This window comes from Cnephaeus nilssonii, assembly GCF_951640355.1.
Source record: "Cnephaeus nilssonii genome assembly, chromosome: 11".
Lineage (NCBI taxonomy): Eukaryota > Metazoa > Chordata > Mammalia > Chiroptera > Vespertilionidae > Cnephaeus > Cnephaeus nilssonii.
Window position 1 is genome coordinate 56,329,099 of NC_137082.1, and position 26,772 is coordinate 56,355,870.

Below are 26,772 nucleotides of genomic sequence, written 5' to 3' on the forward strand. Positions count from 1 at the left end.
GCAGACTGAAGGGTCCCAGGTTCGATTCCGGTCAAGGGCATGTTCCTTGGTTGCGGGCACATCCCCAGTAGGGGGCGTACAGGAGGCAGCTGATCGATGTTTCTAACTCTCTCTCCCTCTCCCTTCCTCTCTGTAAAAAGTCATTAAAAATATTTTTTAAAAATAAATAAAGTTGTAAAAAAAAAAAGTATTTAACCATCTAGGTGAAAATTCACTTGAGGTTCAGAATTGGAGGGGGGAAATCCCTCTGGTATATTGTAGCTAATTCTGTGTTTGGGGGAGTTCACTGTTGACAAGGAAATAAAATGGAATTTGGATTCTATGGGGCTGTGAGCCATACTATTCGTTACCTTACATTTCACGTACTTCCGATGGTGACCTTCTTTAACTGTCGTAAAGAATGTAAACAAACTGGAGACCTGGGCTGTCTTTTTTTATTTTTTTATTTTTTTATTTCAGGTTCCCTATGTCTCAGGCCTATGAATTGTGTAAAGTCATAAAGAAAAATCGACAGAAAAATGCTTTGAGTCACCATGTGTTTTCAATGGGTGCCAACAGACACTAACCCAATGGCAGGCATCAGATGCGGGTTTGTTTTTCCTTGGCAGGAACAGCGGGAACATGAAGCTGCCACTCCTGGTGTTTACTGTGCATCTGCTGTGGTTGAAAGATTGTCACTGTGCACCTACGTGGAAGGACAAGGCTGCTGTCCACGGGCGCCTGACGGGTATGTTTAGTGTCTCTATCTGTGCCGTGTCCTGTTGGCATGTCCTGCGGGGACTTACAGTGATTTACAGGGGAGAGATAACGGTGTTCATTATGGCCCTCTGGTTTCGTGGTGAGATGTCCTCTAGGCACTCAAACCAAGGAGACGTGACGCCAAACATCTGGATAAAAATAGAAAATTCCAATTGAGGATCTGAGAACATTCCTATATCCAGATGTTTGCTATCACACAGATAAAACTTGCCAACTTTTTGACTGCATTTCTTGGTATCGTCCAGATGTTTGGTGTCCTCTAAGCACAGTTTTAATGAACAGTGAAATTCTTTGCTAGCATTTGAAAAATTTAAACAAAGTATTCTGTGCGGTTATTCTTGAGATAGTGAGAGAATGGGTTATAATGACATTGAATCTGGTTGGTCTGTGCTCGTTAACTTCTGACCTTTGCTTGATAATATATGTTTTGGATACTTCACACTTAGAACAATTCGTCAGTTAAAATGTTGCTTTTGGGGGGAATCTAAATTTGGAGGCAAGAATGAGGTCTTTAGGAAGCCACGTTGGCTATTGTGGAGAGAATTATAATGAATTTTATACTCACTAAGGGATTATTAAAATGTGTAAGAGATGTCTACTAGGTTATTAAAGAATCTTGCATTAAATGAGATACTTTCGAGGAAAGTCATTGAAGCTGAGAGAAAGGGAAATTGCTCACTGGGTTTGAGGTTCCCAGTTGGGTATTGAACATAAATTGTGAAGAAAATGCAAACTTTTCTATAATACAAACACACTTGAGCTTTCAGTGAAAGAAATAAAATGGATAAATGAAAACAGGCCCTGAGTAAAATGGCAAAATTGAGGTTAAATGAACTCTGACTTGTCTGGGAGCTCAGCAGTGAGGAACAGAAGGCATTATCCATGTGACAGCTGGGTCCACGTGGCAGCTGACAGCTAATTCATTATGATCTGCTTTCCCAGTCTGATGCTATAAAAGAACAATTAAATATCTATCTAAAAGACACGGAAAAAGTGGGTGAATTCATTGTATTTTGATGCAGATACATTGTAATCTGATCAGATCTCAAAGAAAAAAGCAGCAACCTATCTTTTAGGTTTTTCTGAGCCTGGCGATATAGATGTTGATGAAGAGGTGAAGAAGGCTTTGATTGGTATGAAGCAGATGAAAATCATGATGGAAAGGAGAGAGGAGGAACATACTAATCTAATGACAACCCTGAAGAAATGCAGAGAAGAAAAACAGGTACAGTAATTGAAAATAACATCTCTTCTTAAACATATCTAGACCATAAATATTGCACTTACAAGGGCAATTGATGACTTCCCCCCCCCCTCCCCAATAATAGATTTTTTGGAGAGCAGCTCTTACTGAAGAAATTGTAAATGTCTTCAAAGAACATATTCCTTGTAGAATAGCCCTTTTCAGGGCTCCAGACCCAGGAATTGTGGGGACTCATCTCTGTTTGGGAATGCTGCTTTCTAAAAATTGCTTTATCCTTAGTTGTTTCTGAGTTAGGATATTGAGTCAGAAGTGTTCAGGGAGTTTTTGGCTAGATCAGTGGTCCGCAAAGTTTTTTGATCCCCTATCCCTATTCCAAAAACATTTGTTAGCATTCACTCCTAAACATTATACATATTCATTTATTTATAAATTAAAAACCTGAGTTACTACCACCTACTAGTAGTTCAAGGCACAAAATACCCTTAGGATGAGGTTCGTGGTTAGCTAGGGGGAATGTAAGTTTGTATTTCAAATAATCTAGATATTTTGAAATATTTTAGCCCATGTGCCAGAGCCGATTAGATCGTCAGATTTTGATCTGTCACCGATAAAGAGCGCAGAACAAAGAAGTGTCAGCTCTGCCATTTGCTTCGTGTCTTGCTGAGCTGAGATTATTCATAACCTGCTGGGTTTTTAGCCTCCCGTCCTGTTAGTGAGGGCTAGTTTAGTTAAAACTAGACAATAAAAACCATCATGTAACGGAGTCTTCTGAAGCCCAGCTCATTGCAATTGGCTGCAAGTGAACAGAGAGAGGAGGCCAATGTCAGTGCTTCTGGAATGTGAGGGCCCGCCTTCCCCAGGCTCCTCACACACAGTTGGCCTCATGCACTGGTCTGACACAGCACCACAGAGCACCAGGGTATGAAATAGTACATCAGCCTGATCATTCTTTAAATTCAGATACCTTCACCTGACAGCTGTGGTTCAAACCAGGTATCTTGCCAACAGAGCATACACATTACACTGAGTGGCCAGATTATTATGATCTCTGAACGCATAATAATCTGGTCACTCAGTGTATATCCTATATAATAAAAGGCTAATATGCAAATTGTCCCTTCAACCAGGAGTTCAACCAGCAGGCAAGCCGGCCAACCGCCCATGTCCCCTCTCCCTGGCCAGGCTGGGCAGACCCCACCCATGCACGAATTCATGCACCAGGCCTCTAATATATATATATATATATATATATATATATATATATATATATATATATACACACACACACACACACATACACACACAGTGGCCAGATTATTATGCGTTCAGAGATCATAATAATCTGGCCACTCAGTGTATATTCAAATGTCCATGGAAGATGTTAAAAATTGTTCATATGTTGCAATTATGAAGCTCAATACATTTCTAAATTATCGACATTGCGTGGCTCATAGTTTAATAGCATTAACCATTACCATAACACTCAAAACAATTAAAACATTTTTAAAAATTGTTTTCCAGTATTACCCTTTAAATCAAAGAGGAGATCAAAACTTTAACAAACAGAACTTGGGAAATGTTTTAAATTTTAACATTAAGAGGAAATTACTTTTAAAATGTGTTTTCATTAAATAATTTTAAAACTGTGGTAAAATACACATAATATAAAATTTACCATCTTCATTACTTTTAAGCGTACAGTTCAGTAGCGTTAAGTACATTCACGTGGTTGGGCAGCCAACATCCAGAATTCTTTCCATCTTACGAAACTGAAACTCTGTACTCATTAAACAACTCCCTATGTTTCCTCCCCAGCGTCAATTTTTAAATTTAAAAATACAAATAGGAGTTCTAGTATTTCCTCCCTGTACCTATGAAGGTGGAGGCCACCGACTCTCAGGTGGCTGCTGGGATTCTCTCCCCCTCCCAGCACGGTGGCCTCCGGGCCAGTGAGCTATTGGACAGGGCTGTGTGACAAATCGGCAGCAGCCTGTCACCACACCTACACCCCCACATCCTGCCGGGTCCCTAGCAGGAAAGGAGATTGCCTGACCAGTAGCTGAATGCCTCCCTTCCTTCTGGCAGCAAGCAAGATTTTTAGGAAATTAAAAATAACTCCTTCCTGAGGAGAATGTGGAAGCTTCTGGAGCTTTACTCTTCCCTGCTGGGCTTGCGAGCCTGGCCACTGGGACTAAGGACACCAAATATCACTTACAGGCCATGCACAAAACATCGTCACATACGCCCGGCCGGCATGGCTCAGCGGTTGAGCGGCAATCTGTGAACCAGGAGGTCACGGTTTGATTCCTGTTTGGGGCACATCGCGGGGTTGCAGGCTCCATCCACAGTGTGGAAGGCAGCCAATCAATGATTCTCTCTCAACATTGATGTTTTCTATCTCTCTCTCCCTCTCCCTTCCTCTATGAAATCAATAAAAAATGTATTTTAAAAAATAAAACACTATCACATATAATTCTTCCAACACCTGGGTACACCATTACTTTCATTTACAAATAAGGAAACTGTGGTTTGAGATGTTAACAGGTTAACGCGGTGGTCAGCAAACTCATTAGTCAACAGAGCCAAATATCAACAGTACAACGATGGAAATTTCTTTTGAGAGCCAAATTTTTAAAACTTAAACTTCTTCTCACGCCACTTCTTCAAAACAGACTCGCCCAGGCCGTGGTATTTTGTGGAAGAGCCACACTCAAGGGGCCAAAGAGCCGCATGTGGCTCGCGAGCCGGAGTTTGCCGACCACGGGGTTGACGCATCACTGTCATGAATGGCTGGGGAGAAAGTCAGCTGGTGCTTTGCCTGTGGGACCCAGTGGCTTTCTGTTTTTCTCCCTTTCCCCAGCCTCCTGGCAAGCCCAGGGTGTAGTCCTATGAAGAGAATGCTCCAGTTAGGGTGGGTGAGGTAAGCAGGGGTTGGTTTCAGTTCTGGCCCTAAAGAACCCTAGGACTCATAAAATTTTCATTTTTCTTATTGTATAAAAATTCATTGAATCACACTCTTAAGATCTGGACACTCAATTTTAAAAAGTTAATCTTTTAAAAGAAAAACTTGTTTAACATTAAGTCTCCTAAAATTACTTTAAACCCAGAATAGGGGAGACTTTCGACAAACTATGAATTGGTATACATGGGGTTGGTGCCCCCCATCTCCCAGTACTGAGCACCACCCATCCTCAGTTGACCCAGGATCATATCAACCCCCCTCCTCAGTCCCTTCCTATTAATATTTAGTGAGAGCATCGGAAACATACTAAACTGGAAAACCCTAGAGTGACTTAGTTTGCCCCACTCCAGGTTCACATGGGACTTGAATAAGCTGTAAATTATAGGAATTGATATGGACTGTGAGTGGGTGAGACATTTAGGGGGAAATGGAAGGAATGGGCAGGGCATTCCTCAACCAGAGATCTGCTTCCTCCATGGCAACATTTCACTACCGAAACGTGGGGCGTGATTTGGTATTAGTTTTTGTTATGCTCTTGGGGGCCCGTGGGAGAAAACTGGGAAATACGACGAATAACTTGCTTAATGCCTTGCTTGCTTCTCTCACTTAATACAAAAACCTTAACAGGTAGATCCTATTTTTAATTCCCATTTGCCCAAGGGCACACAGTGACTGTAGTTTGCAATTGGACATATTGGGATTTAGATTTATGATGACACTGAGCAGACTATTTAAAACTGGGACTGAGAAAAGCTGGGTGTCAAGGGGAGGCACCCTCCCTCGAGAAGATGTAGGGTTCTCGAACTGCTCTGCAAAGGAGGCAAGAAAACCCTGTCTGGGTCACAAGGCACATTTAGTACGCTGGGCCCCGCCAGTCCTAATGTAGGACATAGCAAATGCCACCTGGCTTAGCCTCCGAATTCTGCCATGAGGGCAGCTGAGCAATGCGGGCCCAGCCAAGGAGATGCAGGAGACCAGGTGTTTTCTTTGGGCTTCATATGCCAGAAAAGGGTGAATTCTTATTTTTTCACTAGTTGAAACGCCCGGGTGTTTCTTTGGGCTTCATATGCCAGAAAAGGGTGAATTCTTCTTTTTTCACTAGATGAAGACACACACTAAATTATGTTTAAGCTCAGAAAAACGGCTTCCTCATGTAGTTTTCACTGAAGGGGGTGGCCCTTAGCTCTGCCGCTATCTTCTAATGGCTGGGTCCATTATTCCCCATAATTCCCCTGAACTACATCTCGGGCCCGGAGGGAGCCTGCCTTCAGAAGTCCGCACTTGTAGGGAGACCAGGGGGCTGGCGTGGGGCCAGCCTGAGAGCCTGAGAGGAGCTCAGGGGACAGGGCTGAGGTTCTTAGGGACAGTGTCACTTGTGCTGGGCTCCTTACCACCCAGAGTGGGACCTGGCCAAGTGCAGCAAGTCACCACAAGGGGGAGTGCTCGGAATATGGACAAGAAGAATGAAGGTGCAAAACGTACAGCATTCCCACAGTTGGAATTATGAATAGGAAGGCTTGATTTGATATACAAGAACTGCACTTTCTCGCAGTGTTAAAAACCTACAAAACGTAAAGGCAACATAACTGAAATAGATTAATGTGTCAGCTTTCTAAGCCTTAAAACTACCTTCTAGCCCTGGCTGGTTTGGCTCAATGGATAGAGCGTGCCTGCGGACTGAAGGGTCCCGGGTTCGATTCTGGTCAAAGGCACATGCCTGGGTTGTGGGCTCAGTCCCCAGTAGGGGGCGTACAGGAAGCAGGTGATCAATGATTCTCTCTCATCATTGATGTTTCTCTCTCCCTCTCTGAAATCAATAAAAATATTTAAAAGCAAAAAAAAAAAAAACAAAAAACTACCTTCTACATCCCTCAAGAAGACAAGTAAACATGTTACCTTCTACATCCCTAAAGACAGACAAGTAAACATGTTACCGTTGTTCCCCCAATTAGGGACTACGTCTAGTAATGTCTGTCCCATAGCAAGCACTCAGTAAATACCCAGTGAATGAATGGACGAACAGATGGATAAGCTTTTCACAGTCTTCAGTAGGAATCTATCAGTGCTCTTAATCGAAGAGGAAGCTTTCTTTGGGGTAGATCTGTCGGCAGCTAGGGGCCTGAAGAAGGAATGAAGAGTAGTCTAGAATTGGGGTATTTTGAAAGAGTGAAATCAACTAAAGTATAACGTAGAGTCATGAAATGCAAATAGGATGTTTGCTTCCACTTTTTAATTAGGAGGCCCTGAAAATAATGAACGAAGTTCAAGAACATCTGGAAGAGGAAGAAAGGCTATGCCGGGAGTCTTTGACAGATTCCTGGGACAAGTGCAAGTCTTGCTTGGAAAGTGACTGTGTGAGATTTTATACAACCTACCAACCTGGTTGGTCCTCTATGGGAAATGTGGTAAGGGAATAAAAGAGCTTAAGATTTTAAAGTTTTTTAAGGTATCTTCTTCAACTTACTTTTAAAATTTTTTAATTTATATTAATATTTAGAATAGAGATGCCTGATATGATATTGGCCTTTTGCGATCTACAATCTAACATTCATGTTTATACATGATTCGCCTGGCCTGCACAATTTATAAGTTAGAACAGCCATTCAGTCTTTGTCCCTCCCTTTAATGACACCGTGTGAATGATACCCTAGCGCTTTCTGCCTTGTATTTATTATTTGTGAACACATTCCCACCAGATTGTAAGCTCTATAAAGGCAGGGACCATACTCCACCTATCTTCATTAAAGCATTATAGATATCCAATAAATGTTGCTGAATTGCATTCTCAAAATAATAGCATTATGGTCTCTGATTTCAAGCTGTTCTAATTTTTTTCCCCTGGAGGCCAAACATTTGAACACATTCTCTGCCTCCTGAATCTCTCCTTCAGTGGGCTTGCCCTCCGTGGCATCTTACACATGCGTGTGCACACACACACAGCCTCGTGTTCCCCTTGAGCCTATCCGTGCATGTCTGACAGGACTGGCGTGTTTTCTTTTTTGTCCCCTCTGGCTATCTTCTGGGCAGAGGGAATCGCAGAGGGAGGTGACCTGAATACAATGAGCTCTGCCCCACAAAAGTCTCCCACTCTTTGGCCTGGATTTCCCTTCCCCTTCACGAAGTGAGCTGAATATGGAACGGAGTGAAGTTTCCCTCTGCATCTTGGAGCACGCACTAATTAGAGTGTGCTCCCGGCTTGGCAGTGCCATACCCAATTACAGAGGGAACAACCCTTAGGATGATTCATATGCCAAGTTCATTTGTCTCCCCTGTTCATTGCATCTGCTCTGTTTTTATTGCCACTCTCGGACACACCAGGATATGGTGGAGTAAGAACTGGCGGGAAGTCAGGAGGTTTGGAGACCATTCCTACCTGTGCCGGTTGTGTGGTCTTGGGAACATTTCTTGGCGCTTTAAAGTTTTGCTCTTGTAAATGGATTCAGGTAAACAGACGCTGGCAGAGGGAGAGGCAGACGACCCACCCAGATTACTTTTTGAGAAAGGCGTGAGTCCTCTAAGAATTTCCGGAGAATTCTTTGAACCGCCCTGAGATGCCACAGCAGTGATGTTCGGTAGTTGATACGTTCCGTAACTCGCAACGTAGCAGCCATGTCACTATCACATAAAGGCAATTATGTCCTGGCACAAACTTAGCTGTGCCATAGATGAAGGAGAACATGGTGTGACTGCTGGAAACTCCTCCCAAGGAGTAGGGAGTTCTATAATTAGAGCTTCATTCCTTTCACTGCAGCTCCCAGGGCTTTGCTCACTGCCAATGAGTAACCATCCTAAGTAACCTGTTTAGCTGTACTAGGCACCTATACTTCAGTGGGACTGTTTTGATGAGATGAGAAAGAGGAGACCATAAGGACACTGACGATATTCCACCGAAGGGGGAAGAGCGAAGAACTAAGACACTAGGATAGAGGTGAGACCAGAGCCTTCTTTACAGTGCCCTTTGGACCACGGCATGCCAACCGCCACCCGCCTGTGGCTTGCCAACGATATTGAAAACTTGGCCTTGTGAGGCCTTTGATAGGCAAACATAAACCAGAAGGAATTTCAGATCCGGTTTCCACGTCAAAGCCAAAGCCCGTACAGGAGTGTGAATGAATTATCTTCCCTTGAATTGCCTGTTCCTAGTTTGCCCGGATTTGTTCTTGATTTAGAACTACTCTCGGTTTACTTTAAAATTTACAATAAAAAAAAAAAAATAGCCCAGAGAGAAAATAAAATCCTATTCCATTTCTGTCCCCGACCCCACAGATTGGACAGTTTTTTAGGAAGATCTATCAGTTCCTGTTTCCTCTCCACGAAGATCATGACAGAGAGCCCCCCGTCGGTGAAAAGGTCCCGGAGGAAGATGCACAAGTGACCCAAATAGAGCACCTGTTCAGCCAACTGACCGTGGACGTGGGATTTCTCTTCGACAGGAGTTTGAACGTCTTCAAACAGATGGAGCGAGAATTTGACCAGGCCTTTCAGTCGTATTTCATGTCGGATACAGACGTAATCGAGCCTTCCGTCTTTCCGGCGTTATTCAAAGAGCCGACCCAAAACGCCGACCTGGCGCAGCGCTGGGCCGGCCCCAGCCTCTTCCAGCGGCTCTGCGGTTTCGGTCTCTCCGTTTACCGGCGGGTCAGCACCACGGTCACTGAGGCCCTGAATGCCATGGGGCACCTGCCCAGACACCGAGGCGAGTATTACAAGGTGGTTTTCACTTAGATGTTCATGCTAACGTCAAGTTTTATTTAGCTGTGGGGATGCTGGACGTTCCTAAGTCCTTGTGCAGTGTTTCTGAGAGTGGCGATTTCTGGAGAACCGAAGTTTCAGAGCCTTTTAGAAGCTTTGAAATCTGCCAAACACCACCCCTCTCCCATCCTCCTCCGGAGCGCTGTGGGGCTGTGCTGTCATTAAAACAAAGTATCGAAGTTGAAAAAGAAAATGCTGGTAGGGTGAGAACTCTGCGGGGGGAAGAGGTTCCTCCTTCATTAAAACTCATGTGGATGCTCAGCTCGATTCTGCGGGAACATCGGGGAGTTTCTTTGAAATCAGTCTCCTCGGCTCCCAGTGTGGTCAGAAGCCGAGGGTCACAGAAAACCAGGTCATACTGAGTGCCCTCCATGCCTCCTCTGCATCACTACCGTGATTCCTTACGCCATCACATGTGTGCACAAAACCACAGAAAATGCTCACAGGCAAACCCCAAACTACAGAAATGGGAATTTCTGTGAACGATGGGAATTGCCTTTTACTGCCCTGGCCGGTTGGGCTCAGTGGTCAGAGCATTGGCCCACGACCTGAGGGGGTCTCGGGTTTGATTCCCGGTCAGGGGTACATAGCTCGCTTGCAGGTTCCCCAGCCCCAGTAGGGGCGCTGGGGGAGGCAACCAATCGTGTGTGTGTGTCTCTCTCCCCCTCCTTCCTCCCTTCCAGTCTCTCTAGAGATCAATGGAAAAATGTCCTTGGGTGAGGACTTAAAAAAAAGAATTGCCTTCTACCAATATCGCTCATGCCCACGTCTTAATATTTCATGTTGGAAAGCAATTCTGCTTTATGTTTCAAGGCAGAAGGAGGAAACGTCCTCGGGCTTCTGTGGAGTGGCTGGGACGCAGCATCTCAGCAACGAGAGTGGCCGCGCGGGCCCACTGTAGGGTCTGCGTCTCCTTGGACTTATTTCCTACTGACCACTAGGCCAAGTAAAAGGCTGCTCCCCTCTGACATGAAAAATAAAATATGACCATATGAATGAACCTAGAGGACACTGTGTGAAGTGAAATAAGCCAAACACAGAAGGACAAATACTGCATGGTTCACTTATATGAGGAATATGTGTGTGTGTCAAACTCACAGAAGCCAAGAGTGGAATGGTGGTTGCCAGGTGCAGGATGGAAGGGGAAATGGGGAAGTGTTGGTCGAAGGGAATAAAGTTTCTGTTATGTACCATGAATAAGTCCTAGAGATCTATTGCATAGCATAGTACCCATAGTTAATAACACTCTATTGGATGCTTTGAAAAATTGCTAAGAGGGTAGCTCTTATATTAAGAGTTCTTGGTAATAACAACAATAATAATGATAATAATAAATAAGAGGGCAGGAGGAATTTTTTGAGTTGATGGATAATTTCATGGCATAGATTGTGAGGGTGATTGCATGTGTGAATACTTGTTTCCAAACTCATCAACTTGTATATATTAATTACATACAGATTGTTTTGTATGTAGGAAAAAAGGGGCTCCTTCTAGCTGACTATTTTGCAATTACATCAGCTGTAGTTGGCAACATTTGAATCAAATTCTCCAAGTTGCCATGACATTGCATAGCAGGCCTCTATGGAGGAGGGGCTTGCCTCACACGGTCAGAAACTGAAGCCAGGAAAAAAAACATTACATCCTTCCCGTCCCATTGTTCCACGACGAGAACAGCCATCGTTACTGGAATTGTCATCAGGCTCTATTTCAGGGTCTGGTGGGCTTTTCTGGTAAGTCAGGTGTTTTGTCTGGTATTCCATTCTGAGATTCCAAGTTCCCCAAATATTCAGGACAACATAAGGACAACACACTAAACATATCAATGCGGGGATGATACTGGATAAGTTTTGCCTGCATTTTTAAATAGCTATCAATTGTCTTGGAATAATAGTCCAACGATAAAGAACATGCTCATTGAAACAAAATTATGCCCTCCTCCTACCCTAGCTTTCACATTGTGTAGCTATCTTACACATGAGTTGCTACATTCAAATGTGCACACGAGTACTAGTAACTCAGACAGGTGAAATCTAAACCATTTCCCAGCCACTGCAACTCCCTCCTCCACCACCAACTCAGAATGCGCGTTTCCACCAGTCTGCAAGAGGTTCCTCCCCATTCACACACTCTGGCACCAGCCCCTCCTCTCAGCTGGCTCCTGGGCCCCCTCCTCCCTGCCCCATAAACCACCTTCACCTCAGTGATAACTTGAAGATCCAGGGTCCCCTATAAATGCAAACATTAAAAACAAAATATATCTTTATATATTTTGTATTATATCTTTATACTCTTCTTTCTCCAGTAACCCTACCCTAACCAGATGGTATGCAGCAAGCTCAACAAAGTAGACATTCTCTTCCCAGATGAACACATGAGGACTATTTATAAAAAACTAGAGGCCTGGTGCACGACATTCATGTACTGCGAGGGGGCGGAGGGGCTCAGCCTGGTCTGAACCCTCTCACAGTCTGGGACCCCTCAGCGAATGTCCAACTGCCGGCTTAGGTCCGCTCATGGGGAGCAGGCCTAAGCCGGCAGTTGGATATCCGCCGAGGGGTCCTTAGCGCTGCTGCGGAGGCAGAAGAGGCTCCCGCCATTGCCGCTGCACTCGCCAGCCATGAGCCCGGCTTCTGACTGAGCAGCACTCTCCTTGTGGGAGCGCACTGACCCCCAGGGGGCAGCTCCTGCGTTGAGCGTCTGCCCCCTGGTGGTCAGTGTGCATCATAGCGACCAGTCATTCCACCGTTCAGTCGATTTGCATATTATGGTTTTATTATATAGGATAGGCAGGCAGGGGCTGGAGGGTATTTACATGTGGTTTCCATCACTTTTCTGGACAGGTGGTAAGTGAAAAGTAAACCTATAGCCTCTAGAAAATCCATCTAATGAGAAGACATTTTGCACTTTGCTCCTTTTTAAAAATATATATATACATATATATATACATACATATATATATATATATGTATATATATATATATTGTTTTTTTATTGATTTCAGAGAGGAAGGGAGAGAGATAGAAACATCAATGATGAGAGAGAATCATTGATTGACTGCTTCTTGCACACCCCCTACTGGGGATCAAGCCTGCAACCCGGGCATATGCCCTGACCGGGAATGGAACCGTGACCTCCTGGTTTATAGGTCAATGCTCAACCATTGAGCCACTCTGGCCAGGCACAATCCCCTATTTAGTTAACCCCACTGACATCAGAAATAATAGTGATAAAAATAAGACTAAATTTAAAAGAATTCATATCTACAAAGGAATAAAATTAATGAAAGCTGTCCTCTCCTACCCCATCAAGTCTCTCTCTGAACAACAGTTACCATTAATAATTCCTCATGATTCCTTCCAGAAAATAAAATTCTTTCTGGGGGTGGGGCAAAGGGAGTGTACTCATAATGATGAGTAATAATAATTTGTAATAAGATTGCTGAATTAGAGGATATATACAGCTTTCAATAGATGCCAAATTGTCTTAGCATATGGTTGCACCAACATGCACTCCTATGATTAAATACAGGAAGGAGATTTTGACAGCACCGGTAAGAAAAAGAAATGGCATTGCTATCCACTCCCTTGAAGTGCAGACTGTAATGACACTGACGTGTAAATGCTGTGTTACCTGCAGACACTGACCCTGGAGGCCTGAGTTCAAAGACAGACACTGTGCCTGTGCGGGACAGAGGACTATGTGGAGAACTTGGCCAGAATTTGTCAGAATGTTTCCGATGTCATGCAAGATGCCAAAAGTGTCAGGATTCTCTATGGGAAGGTAAATAATTATTATTTTCTCAGGGTTTCCATGGTATTCTGGTCAGAGGTTAAAAGAAACAAACCTCACTTTTACAAGCATCGTGGGTTTATTAGCTTCCCTTCAAGCACTTTTTAGCAAGCTCATTTTCAGATGGAGGTGCTCAGGGTAGCTTATAAACTTCTATTATTGAAAAGTAGGTAAAATCACTTTTTCCCTTTTTAAAATTCCCTCCCTTTCCTGTGGAAGTTTTTTATGGTTGAAGACCAAACAAACACAACTGTGTGCAAAAGAGAACTATGAACAAATTAGGACAACTCCCTCCTTCTTGCAGAAAGAAAGAAAGAAAGAAAAAAAGAAAGAAAGAAAGGAAGGAAGGAAGGAAGGAAGGAAGGAAGGAAGGAAGGAAGAAAGAAAGAAAGAAAGAAAGAAAGAAAGAAAGAAAGAAAGAAAGAAAGAAAGAAAGAAAGAAAGAAAAAGAAAACCCCCCAATGAAGGCAATCTTCCCCTTAAGTAAGCAAAATTTTAGCCACGTGATTTTTTTTTTCTTTTTGAAAGTGGAATTAACTTTTTCCACTTGGTGGGTTAATTACTAATTGGTATTTCAAATGGAAAGTGGCTGCTCCTCACAAGCCCCACACAGACTTTGCTCTCCCAGATCTGACCATGGCCTTTGTCCACCCCCAGGAGAGAAATCCTTCCGCCCGCAGGACCCCACACCGCTTTCCTTCCCCCTTCCCTCACCTCCCTTTACTTCCCGTAGCTAAAGTTGCTCCTTTGGCCCTAAGCCGGTTTGGTTCAGTGGATAGAGCTTCAGCCTGTGGACTGAAGGATCCCGGGATCTATATTTCTCTCTGTCTTTCCCTTTCTCTTCCACTCTCTCTGAAAATCAATAGAAAAATATCCCTGGGTGAGAATTTAAAAAAAATAAATAAAGTTGCTCCTTCACCCTACTAGGACCTGAACACAAAATTTCTTACAAAAGCCAAGAAGAGCTTTCGATTCCGGTGCTTCTGTTTGCCAAAGCCCTACAGGAAGGAAATTCTAAAAAGCGTGGCTAGGGGCTTGGAGTAAGAGGCTGACTATAAACGGGACCTTTTTGTGAGAGCCAGGAGGGCCTTATTTTGTCTGAATTGCTAATTGGGTGACTCTCTGCACCTGTGCTTTATCGTTTGGAAACTGGGACTAATATAGCTCCTTCGTACCGATGTTCTGAGGATTAAATAAAATGTCTGAAGTGGTAATGATGCTCATTACTCAAGTGTCTGTTTTTTAAGTCATAGTGTGAGATTGCACACAGAAACAGAAGTTTTCAAAAGAGAAAAATATACACTAATATACTAACCACTTACAAAAATAGTCCCATTCAAACATTTCATCGTTAACTTCCTTTCATCCAGTTAGAAGCGTTAATGAATAATCTCTCACTGATTGTCATAAACTAATACAGATGATGGGGGAGGGGTTTGGAGGAAGGTGGTGAAAAGGTACAGACTTCCAGTTATATCATAAATAAGTACTGGGGATGTAATGTACAACATGATGTCTAGTTAGCACTGCTGTATGGCTTATATGAAAGTTAAGAGAGTAGATTCTAGGAGTTCTACCACAAGGAGCATTTTCTTTTCCCTTTATTCTATCTATTTGAGGTGATGAGCATTAACTAAACAATGCAGGAATCCTTTTGAAATATATGTAATCAAACCATCATGCTGTACACCTTAAATTTATTAAAGTGATACATGTCAATCATTTCTTAATAAAACTAGAAAAAGATAATACAGAAGATATTAGATAATACAGTATAAACATAATCAGTACATAGCATCGGATAATCGGTACACATGAGATAATGTGTCAGATATAGTACACAGCAGATAACACAGTATACAGGCAATGTAAATTGCTGCAAAGGTAACACATAAAGGAAAGGATGTCCTAATGTGCTCCCCTACAATTTAAAATGTTTACTATAAAATGCATTTTATTGTGAATATATAAAGAACAAAATAATAAAAACTTACTTGTTTCCCTGGCTGAATAGCTCAGTTGACTAGAGTGTCATTCCAATATGCCAAGATTTCGGGTTCCATCCCTGGTCTGGGCACATACAAGAATCAACCAATGAATGCACAAATAAGTGGAACAAATCAATGTTTCTCTCTCTTTAAAATTAAAAAACAAAACAAAACAAACCCTCATGTATCTAAACGTAGATTAAGAAATAAAACATTACCAAAAACAGATGCAGTCCCCGCTGTGCCCCTTCTACATCATATTCTTGTTATCCCCTAAAAGGAAACTGCTATTTTGAACTTGGAGTTTATTATTCCTTGCACTTATTTATATTTTTATCATGTGTGTTTACATATAGCACACACACCATACATAGCAACGCTTTATTTATTTATTTTTTTTACAGTGTCAAAGTATAATGTTTAAGCTTAAAAATGTGACTCATACAAATGTAAAATGAGGACATGTCAAGATTTATTTTCCTAGGAACGGGAGAAGCAGCCAAATGTCAAGCTGTTTCAGAGGAGTATAGGAGAGACTGAAGTACCTATAGTCAAAGGCAGACAGAATGTTCAAGTAAGATTGCAAAATTAGATATAAAATTAGTTCATTACTAAAGGACAACAAAACTGTAACTTCTGCAGTTATGTTTTCTATCAGGCCAAAATAATTTACATCTGTACTGGATGAAAATTATTTGCAACTTTCTAATCCATAATTTACATATAATTGCATAGAGTCTGGCCCTTCTCAACAGTAAACAGTAAATCCAACTAGGATCATTTCCCTAGGGCCGTGGTTGGCAAACTGCGGGTCGTGAGCCACATGCGGCTCTTTGGCCCCTTGAGTGTGGCTCTTCCACAAAATACCACGGCCCGGGCGAGTCTATTTTGGAGAAGTGGCGTTAGAAGAAGTTTAAGTTTAAAAAACGTGGCTCTCAAAAGAAATTTCAATCATGTACTGTTGATATTTGGCTCTGTTGACTAATGAGTTTGCCGACCACTGCGCCTAGGGAATTAGGTAATCTTTGGGTGGAACTCTTAGCGAATGTTTTATATGACATTGTAAGGACACACAGCCATTCTTTTGCCTCACTGCCAAGTTTTGGACAATTTTTCTTAACATTAATGTTATTGCGTATGTGTTCTTTTGCAACTTGGCTTTTTACTCAGTACAGTTGGTGAGATTTAATCATGCGAATATGTGTTATTGTAATTCATTAATTCACTGTAGTATGTGAGTCAGAGCAAGCATATCACAGTTTACGCATTCTGCTGAAGTACATTTAAGTTGTTTCCAATGTTTCACTCTTAAAAACAATTCTCATACATCTTTCAATAAGTGATTTGCCTCTTTAATCAACATTTGACTTATTCTTTGTTCTAATACTAAGCACAGCTATAATTATAATCTTATACATAAATAAAATAGATTCCAAAACACTGTACATCAATTGTTTTCACCCTTTACCATACATTTTTGGTCACCAGAGTCAGTATTAGTGGCTCTTTTCCTCTTTTCCCTTTCCAATGACTAGAACTGGATTTATACACCCAAATTCCAAATGGTAGTTTCCTTCCGAGGGGGTACATGGGTTGTGATGTGGAAGGGACACATCAGGCTTTAACTTTTGGGTAATATTTTATTTTTTAATATAGGTGGTCAGCACGTGGGATTTATACTGAGTAATTTCTGTCGCTGGCCCAGTTCCTGTTACATAAGACCATATAATTGTCCATTAAACTGGATCTCTTTTGGAAGTGATGTAGGCAATATTAATAATTACTTGAGAACAACAGGCATAAACTGGGACCTCTTGCAGGCAGAAGGGGATCTGTGTGCAGTAGGTTAAAAACAGAATGACCACAATACTTTGCCGTTCTTCCCATCAAGAGGTGGAGTCTGTTCTCTGACCTGTGGATCTTGGCTTAGCCAACGAGATACTGGCAAATGTGACCCAAGTGGAGGTTGGAAATGTGCTTGTACATTAAGGGTTGTCCTCTTGCTGGCAGAAACCTACGCATCACTGTGTGAACAAGCCCCGACTAGCCTTCTGGAAGATGAGAGGTGCCAGTGGAGGACCCCGAAATGTGCACGAGGCCATCCTAGGCCACCCGGGCACTCTCAAAGAGAGTAAATGAGTGTCCCTTGTAGAAATCTGTTTGCCTAAGATCATGAGGGAAATCACCACCTTCCCCCCACAATTAAAAAAAATCTTTATATTAGTAGTCTACAATATAACTGAAATTGCAAATTAAGACATTTTATTTTATTTTATTTTTTAATATATTTTATTGATTTTTTACAGAGAGGAATGGAGAGGGATAGAGAGTCAGAAACATTGATCAGAGAGAAATATCAGTTAGCTGCTTCCTGCACACCACCCACTGGGGATGTGCCCATAACCAAGGTACATGCCCTTGACCAGAATCGAACCTGGGACCCTTCAGTCCGCAGGCCGACGCTCTATCCACAAAGCCAAACCAGCTAGGGCAAATGAAGACATTTTAAAAGGCTATCCATATCCCCTTTCAAATGTATACTGTGTCCTGTTATCTGTGACTCCCCTTGTTTTCACAATAGTTTCTTGAATAACTTTTCAAACATACACTATTACACTTGTATTTACCTACAAGTACAAAGGTCTCCCTCTCCCAAAGATCCCAAAACAATCTCTGCAAAAGTGTGAGGCCCCAGGTAACTTTGGGTTCTACCTATGTACCAAAAAGAACCAATAGCCCTAGCCAGGTTGCTCAGTGGATAGAGCGTTGGCCTGCGGACCAAAGGGTCCCCCGGGTTCCACTCTTGTCAAGAGCCCGTACCTTGCTTGCAGGCTCCTCCTGGGCCCGGGCCCGGGCCCTTGTCAGGGCTCATGTGGGAGGCAACCAGTTGGTATGTTTCTCTCACATTGATGTTTCTCTCTGTCTTTCCCTCTTTCTTCCACTCTCTCTAAAAATCAATGGAAAAATATCCTCAGGTGAGGATTAAAAATAATAAAAGGACTAATAAATGATGTCTAAGACCTGGCTTCTGATTGGGGGATTTCCCCCCACTCCTATCTTGCTGAAGGCACGGTTTTTTAGTAAACAGCAAAAGACAGTTTATCGAGACTGGTCTTTCTTCACAACAACGATCTCTTATGATTTGAAATGCCCTAACGCATGGAAACTTCCATAGTATGCAAAAATATTTCTCTCTTTTCCGCGTCCAGCACGGCTAGAGAGCGGGTCCAATTCCTGAGTAGAGGCGGCTGGGGATTGAGAAATAAAAGAAAGAAAGAGACAAGACACAAAATGGAAGGAAAAAGCTGGGAACCGGGTGGGACCGCTGCCCTCTTCTGCTGGAGAGACAGTGACCCAGAGCCGGTACAGCACGTTTATTTTATACCCCCAAATACCGGGAAGTTTCACCAAAAGTCAAGACAAAGGAGATTATTTGCATTCTTGCGTAGGCCCAAGCATTCCTGGTGCTTGACTGGATTTACATATCAAAACACACTCCCAGACACCTGGGCTGAAATGAAGGCCAAGCTGATAACACTCTTTCCTTTTTGGCAAAGCGTGTTCCCAGGACGTGGCTTTGCCTGTCGCCTTGGGTTCAGCTGACAATAATTAAAGAGTGCCCATGTGCCTTCTCAGGCGCTCTCTACAATAGTATACAGATAATCTTCACACAATATTAACCCGCTCATCAGCACACCTATATAAGTTCCTATAACGCTGCTACAGTTCGGATGGGCTGTGAGGCCGTAATAACAAAGAACTGGAGGATCTTAGTAGCCTGTAAACACAAAGGTTTATGTCTCACTCTACAGCGTGTCAGTGACAGTTTGAGCGAGGTCCTGCTACACATCTCCTCACCAGGATGACAGAGCCTCCACCACAGGGAACGTGAGAAATCCCAAACTGTTCTCAAAGGCTTCCTCCCGACGTGAGACACATCACTTTGAAGAACGCTGTGCTCGAGTTCAAGGTGGCAGGAAGTGTGTTCCCTCCCCCAGGTGTCCCGGTCAGAATATCAGCGAGCAGCCCTAATGGCTTTCAGAGACAGCACAGAGAGAAGGGAAAGGAAGGGTAACGTTTGTTAAGTCTACAATGTACACGGTGTGATCAGGCACTTTACATTATTTCATTCCCGCCCATTTTACTTCGTTGAAAACTCACTCAAGGTCAAAAGGCTGGAAATAGAAAGCTAAAGGGCTAGGATTTAGACTCACATCACCTAACTCCAAATCTCACGGACCTTTTCCTTTACCACATCACTTTCTTCTTTGTTAGACTGTCCTGATGTACCTGAACTACACGCAAAAGTAGACGAGGCCCTTAAATTGGTCAACATATCCGATCAGCAGTACGTCCAGATTCTCCAGGTGACTCAACATCACTTGGAGGACACTGCGTATCTGATGGAGAAGATGAGAGAGGAATTTGGCTGGGTGACTGAACTGGCAAACCAGAATCCAGGAACTGAGAACACCTTCAATTCCAGAAAGGTAATGGAGGATCCAAGAACAGATATGGAGATTATATGTGCATATGTTGATTTTTCTGTTGACTTGTATATTTGGAAAAAAAACCGTAGGAGGATATTCATGTTTCCATTGTGATTGTATTTAAGCTAACTTGATATAATGTAGTGCATGTGGTCTTTAGAAAATAAAAAACTCAATAAGAAAACCAATTTAAAACACAATCCTCTGGTGAGGATTAACAAATAAATAAACAAATAAAAACTTGGCCAATATGGACTTTAAGAGAGAAGACTCAGATTCAGCAACTTGAGGTCAAAAGCTAACTCTGAAACTAGCCAGCTGAGTAAATTTGGGAAAATTCCTCCACCTCTCCAGGCCTCAGTTTTTCTACCTGAAAGATGGGACTAATAATAGCTACTTTAAAATGAACATCTGTAAAGCGATTAGTATAGGTTCCTTATACAAAACAAGAGCTCTGTAAATTATAGCTATTAGTTTTTTACATAATAAGCTACTAAATCACCTTGAAAATTAAACATATTTATACACTAACCTTTACATAAAAACATATTGCCATGGATTTATACCATGCCTCTCACATTCAATCAATAACTCCTTTGATATGATATATAACAGTGACTAAATTTCTTTCCTGACTACCCTTTCCCTGCCACACACATTACATTAATAAACAAATGAGCCAGGTTAGCAATTCCTGGTGAGGTCAGTATTGACAGGTTTCTAAAAAGACCTGCATACAAAAGTCACTGGACAGAGCATTGAAGATGCAATATTTTGGGCAGCAAGTAATACTGGTGACCTGTCCCGATCCAGCTACCAGCTCTGGCAAATGCTGCTGCCAACTGCTCAGCCTGTACCTTCTCCAAAGTACTGTCCTTGGGGCTACTTATGCTCCAGCACTCCCTGCAGGATCAGGCTGTGGCTAGAGGTCCCCTGAAGCCACATCCTCGACTGGCTTCTCCCTCTTCGCAATCTCGCTTGCCTCATCCCCTTAAAAGTTTCACCTCACCCGGCTGGTGTGGCTCAGTGGTTGAGCATCGACCCATGAACCAAAAGGTCACTGGTTCGAATCCCAGTCAGGACACGTGCCCAGGTTGCTTAATACTTTGCTTTAATTTATTTATAAGGGATTTTATTTGAAAAATTTTTTTTCAAATAGTCCTCTTACGGTTACATCGAGTTGCATATCAGAAAAATTTAATTCAAAGTATTAAAATCAAAGTATATGCACTTAAGAATTCATTAAGACAGTAACTATCATGCATTTCAGATTACTGGTTCTTATAAAAGTCACAAGCACATGTATAAAACTTGGTGCATCATGTTAATGTCTGCGGCACAGACAGCAGCACTCACCAAATGTTCCATTTGCTCACTCACGTTCTCCAGCTTCTCTTGCAGTTAAGTGGTGCCATGTGGCAAGGAGATGTGAACAAAATGGTACGTGTTATTTCTAGTCTGAGATATAGTGAAGAGTCTCCTTCTCTACCGAGGCCACAAAGAAAGCCACGTGTTCCATATGCTACAGCTATGAGATGACATACCTCTGTCAATGCGGGTCCTGAGTGTCTAGATGTATAGAGCCCATAATGGACACGTTGCATGAGTGAGAAATAATTTTTGTTGTATGAAATCGCTGGAATATTGAGGCAAATTTGTTACCTCCGCACAACCTAGCCTATCCTGACTAATGTGGTATTAAACTAATCCCGAATGTGCACTGGGATTTAGTAATCTTTTACTGTTTAATCCTTCTCAGGTAGTTCCAGGTGTTCACCAAGGAAACGTTTCCAAACAAGATGAAACGATGATTGACGTAAGCATTCTGCCTTCCCCCAATTTCACACTCAAGATCCCTCTTGAAGAAAGTTCTGAGAGTTCTAACTTGGTTAGCGACATGCTGGAAAAAGCTGTTCAGCATCTTAAGGAACATTTTAAAAGTTGGTAAGCAGAGTGCCTGATTAGGAATGCTTTGTTAACAGACATAGATGATTCATAAAAGGAAAAAAACAAAACTAGTTTTAAAATAACTGGGAAATATGTTCAACCTCATTAATAACAAAGACAAAATAGCATTGTTTGCCTATCAAATTTGCAAATTAGAAAAAAAATATACAAAGTTCTGATAGGAATGTGATAAAATGGGAATTCTTATATGTTACTGGTGGGAATATAAACTGTTTCTGTCTTTTTAAAAAGCTGCATGATTATGCATGTCAAAAACCATAAGGTTTCTTTTTGATACAATAATTCAACTTCTGGAATCAATCCTAAGGAATAATCTAAATTTGATTAAAAGTCCCCCCCGTCCCCCCTACAGTCCTGGCTAGGTGGCTCAGTTGGTTGAAGCATTGTACTGTACACCAAAACGTTGCCAGTTCAATTCCCGGTCCAGACACATGGCTAGGTCGCAGGTTCTATCCCCAGTTGGTGTGGGAGGCAAGTGATTGATGTTTCTCTCTCACACATCAATGTTTCTCTCTGTCCCCCGCCCTTCCTCTCTCTCTAAAATCAATTTTTTAAAAATCCTTGGGTGAGGACTAAAAAAAAAGTGCCCCCTACCTCCAGATCTATATTTGCAAAATTATTTAAGACTGGAGACCCAGTGCACGAAATTCATGCACAGGTGCGGTCCCTAGGCCTGGCCGGCGATTGAAGCACGAGCATCTGGTGTGGAAGGGCAGGTCCAGCTGACCTCTGGGCCCTGGGAAGCACCTGGACCCCTGGATCCCCAGCGCCCCCCTCCTCCTGAGTTATGGCGCCCAAGTACCTACGTGGAGATGCGGTGAGGCAGGATGCCATGGGCTGGGGTGCAGCATGGGCCTCTAGGCCACCTAGCAGCGCCACACAGAAGCCAGGCGGGCAGCACACTCTCTCCTGGCCGGCCTCGCAGACCGGCCCCTGCAGTCCCCGGCAGCTGCAGCCCGGCTCACCCAGAAGACGCCACGTGGGTGCGGGGCAGGCTCCTCATGGGCGCCCGGTGCCTGGCACCTGAGCGCAGGGGATGGGGGGAGGGGAGAGGGTGATTCCCCAATGCGTGAACCCTGGCATCCCAGGGGAGGGTAGCAGGGGGAGTGAGAGCGAGCTCGGTGGACACCCCACATTCTCACCACACCTCTGTCCCCGTCACCCTGGCCCCCAGGTAGCCAGTGAGAGGTCGCAGGGCGTCAACAATGCCCACCATCTTCCATGTCGCCCCCTGGTGGTCAGCGCACATCATAGCGAGCGGTCGAACTCCCGGTCGAACAACTGCCCAAGGGGACAATTTGCAAATTAGGCTTTTATTATATAGGATAATAAAATAGTAAAAACAATCTCTAAAAACAAGAGAATGGTTAAGTAGGTTATGGCTAAATACCTTCTAAATTAGTGGCACTATTAAAACCATATATAATACTCTCCTTTGGTAATATGACCAAACTTAAAGAATAATTAAATTTTAATTCTCAGTTATTATTCACAAGGGACCTTGTTAGTAGGTCACCACCAATGTATATATAATTAAGCTAGATATTACTGGATTTGCTGCCTCTGTTGTTATGGAGCTGCTCTAATTGGTCAGTAAAGATGCAAATGAAGATGTAGCTGCTCAGCTCCAATTGGACAGAGCAGGTATCAGCCCACTGGTTGAAACAGGATTCCAGGAACTCCTTTATAAAGGTTGGCTCAGATTTGCAGGAACACAGTGCCGGAGGCTTGGCCGCGGAGTCTGTGGCTTTTCCTGGATAAGCAGTATGCCTGAGAGGTCTCTAGACTCGAGTTAGAAATTTGGGCCCAGTTACCCACAGAGAGTCCTTCTCGCCAGAGATATTCCTTCTTGGGGTCAATAGTCACAAGCAACAGAAGTTTAATAAGCAAATACTGTGTGTATGTAGAGTGCAGAATAAACAGTTTCACATCAGAGGCAGAGTCCATTATAGAAGTTCATCAAACCACGAGGACTGTGAAGATCCTTTCAAATACCATAGTATTATTTAAAATATCCATACATTGGGGTTTTCTGTTATTTTGCTATGTGTTAACTTTTTCAAAAGCCAACAGTGTTTATTCTATTACTCATTCTGGACTTTTATTCTAAGAAAAAATACACGCAGTCTATATGTCATTTATTAATGTTTTGATTATTGCTTTAAAAAAAAAAAAAAAGTAAGAAGATCTGATACATCCTCTACCCAGCAAGTAGAATCACCTCTTCAGCTGAGACCTGAAAATCCTGAAATACATAGGATAGTACAACAAATGCAGTTGCAGGAATGTATGTCCGTTACATGTTATGAAGTACTGTTAATTGTCTCATGTTGAATGGCAGTTTAATAGTTACTCAGATTGAGTTACAATAAAAATTCCTTTTCAAAATACCCATGTATATATTCTATGGTACATTAATAGTTATTTAAATATATATGTTAAACATGAAATCATCAAGGTGTCTGTGTCCTATCATTTGTACTACTATTCATATCCCACTTTCTAGTTAACAAGATTCTTTTTTTAATTTGCTTTTGATTTTAATGTACAATAATTAACTCTTTGGAAAAAAATCTATAGTTCATGCCTTTGTTTAGAAAAGACCCATAGCTTCCACAGAGGCTTTTTGTGTGTGTGGTAAAACATACATAACAAAATTGAATAATATTTTAACCATTTTATGAGTGTACAGTTCAGTGGCATTAAGTATATTCACAGTGCTGTACAGCCATCTCTATCCATCTCCACTTTTTCATCTTCCCAAACTGGAACTCTGTACCCATTAAAGAATAACTCCGCACTTCTCCCTTCTCCCAGCCCTTGGCAACCACCAGTCAGGTTTTCTGACGGAGCATGTCTCTTCCCAAAAGAATGCCTACCCACCTGGAGAGAGCCCACTGCCACCAACCTCATCCAAACGGTACAGCACAACACAGGCAGGCCGTCATTCCCAAAGGAGATACCAGTGACTTTTTAAAACGATTATGTGGGTGGGGTGAGGAGTGTGCCGGGGGAGGGGTACAATGAATCCACATTGGCCAAGAAAGGGCAACCTAGTATTCTGATGGGAAATATCTGCCGTCCAGTAGCCCAGAGCATTTCAGTGTACCGTGGTCTTTGTGAGCACTGATACAATCCAACAGCAAAACATGGGCTTTCCAACGATGAGGCTTGGGAAATGTTCCCTAAAAACACTTCCTTGGTCTGTACTTAGGGATTTTTGCTTTTGTTTGTTTCTCTCTCTCCATTGAACCTAAATGGCAGGTATTTTGCAAATCGTCTTTGGGATTTGGTTTCTGTTGTATAGGCTTTGTGCCACGTGAAGGCACGCAGCATTGTTTTTGCTGAACAGATTCGTCAGAGCTGCCGATGAAAGACACTTATTTCCTCCTCCCAGAATGGTTTCCTCGTACAAAAAGGTTAACCTTGAGTTTCAGAGGTGCACGTTAGCAGAAAGAACCCAGAAACTTATGAGACAGCATAGGGGTAACACTCTCTGCACTCCATCTTGACGGGAAGAACTCCATCTTAGAGGCCTGACTATGGCTCCTTGCTTTCAATAAAAGTCTGTAGTTAAAATTAACCTAACCACACCGTTAAAGGGAAGAATATGACTTAGCATCTTTCTTAACATCACGTTCTGCAAAATAGTTGTTTTGTCAATTAAATGATAACCGGAATGTATATGCAAGCATTGTTTACAGGCCCTCTGGGTGGTCCGCTGTATACCTTGTGACTGCCCAACGACCATCATGGGACAACTGGCCCACCCTCACTCCCAGGGCCTCCGCCGCCCAAAGGCCCTACATTAGCCATGCACAAGGATCTCTCAGAGGCTCCCCTTGGCTTTTCCGGTCGACTCCCTGTTAACACGCTCTTTTCCATAAACGCTATCTGTGTGATCTTGTACTGAGCTCAGCACTCATTTCTATGACATTGAGACTCAAGAGCCTGGCATTCAAGGTCCAATAACACTTGCATAGACAATAAACTTGAGATTACACAAGAAACCACAAAACCATTGACTTTATTTTTTAAAAAATACATTTTATTGATTTTTCACAGAGAGAAAGGGAGAGGGATAGAGAGTTAGAAACATCGATGAGAGAGAAACATCGACCAGCTGCCTCCTGCATACCCCCCACTGGGGATGTGCCAGCAACCAATGTACATGCCCTTGACCGGAATCGAACCTGGGACCTTTCAGTCCGCAGACCGACGCTCTATCCACTGAGCCAAACCGGTTTCGGCCCATTGACTTTATTGAAGGGCAAGAAATAGTGTCTAACATTTTTCAGACAGACACGACATCTTACTCTTCATAACCCCAGACCTAGCAACAAATTACAGAGCATCTACTATGGGCTCCATAAACACTGATTCAAAAGACTGCTTGTTGTGTGCACAGTCCATGTATTAGCATAATGTAAACTCATTATCAAATAGTCCCCACCCACCAGTGTTTATATTATAAACATTTCACTAAAATTGACATGTTTGGTATTAAAAACTTGAAAACGTCTGGTTGTCATTAATCATGTTGAAAAGCTGCCCAATGCCACTCGCCCAGGCTGCCTGCCTTCAGTGAGGATGTGGAGAAAATGGAAATGGGAGTCACCTGTGAGCATCCCCCCTCAGTTGTAAGAAAATGGAGCTCAAATAACAGGGTTTCATTTGTTGGTAGATGTCACCAATAGGTGGAGACTGTTGCAAGCTCCCCTTGATCAGTGAATGACCAGGTCGACCCCGAAACTTTCCAACTAGAGAATGCACCCAGGATACCAGCTTTAGGATGCTTTCTAGGCCTAAGGTTCCTACCTTTCAAAATGGGCTAAATGCGCCCGGTGCGGGAGGCTGGGG

General features: G+C 42.7%; 1 protein-coding gene across 1 annotated transcript; it reads left to right on the top strand.

The window, feature by feature from the left end:
* Positions 1-615: 615 nt before the first annotated feature.
* CLUL1 (clusterin like 1) lies at positions 616-21,892 on the top strand (the record flags this gene model as incomplete). Its single annotated transcript, XM_079784737.1, has 7 exons — positions 616-727; positions 1,836-1,984; positions 7,163-7,330; positions 9,192-9,621; positions 13,314-13,457; positions 19,730-19,944; positions 21,704-21,892. Exons 1-7 carry the CDS (start codon positions 622-624, stop codon positions 21,890-21,892), a joined length of 1,401 nt encoding a protein of 466 aa, XP_079640863.1. The 5' UTR covers positions 616-621.
* Positions 21,893-26,772: the final 4,880 nt, after the last annotated feature.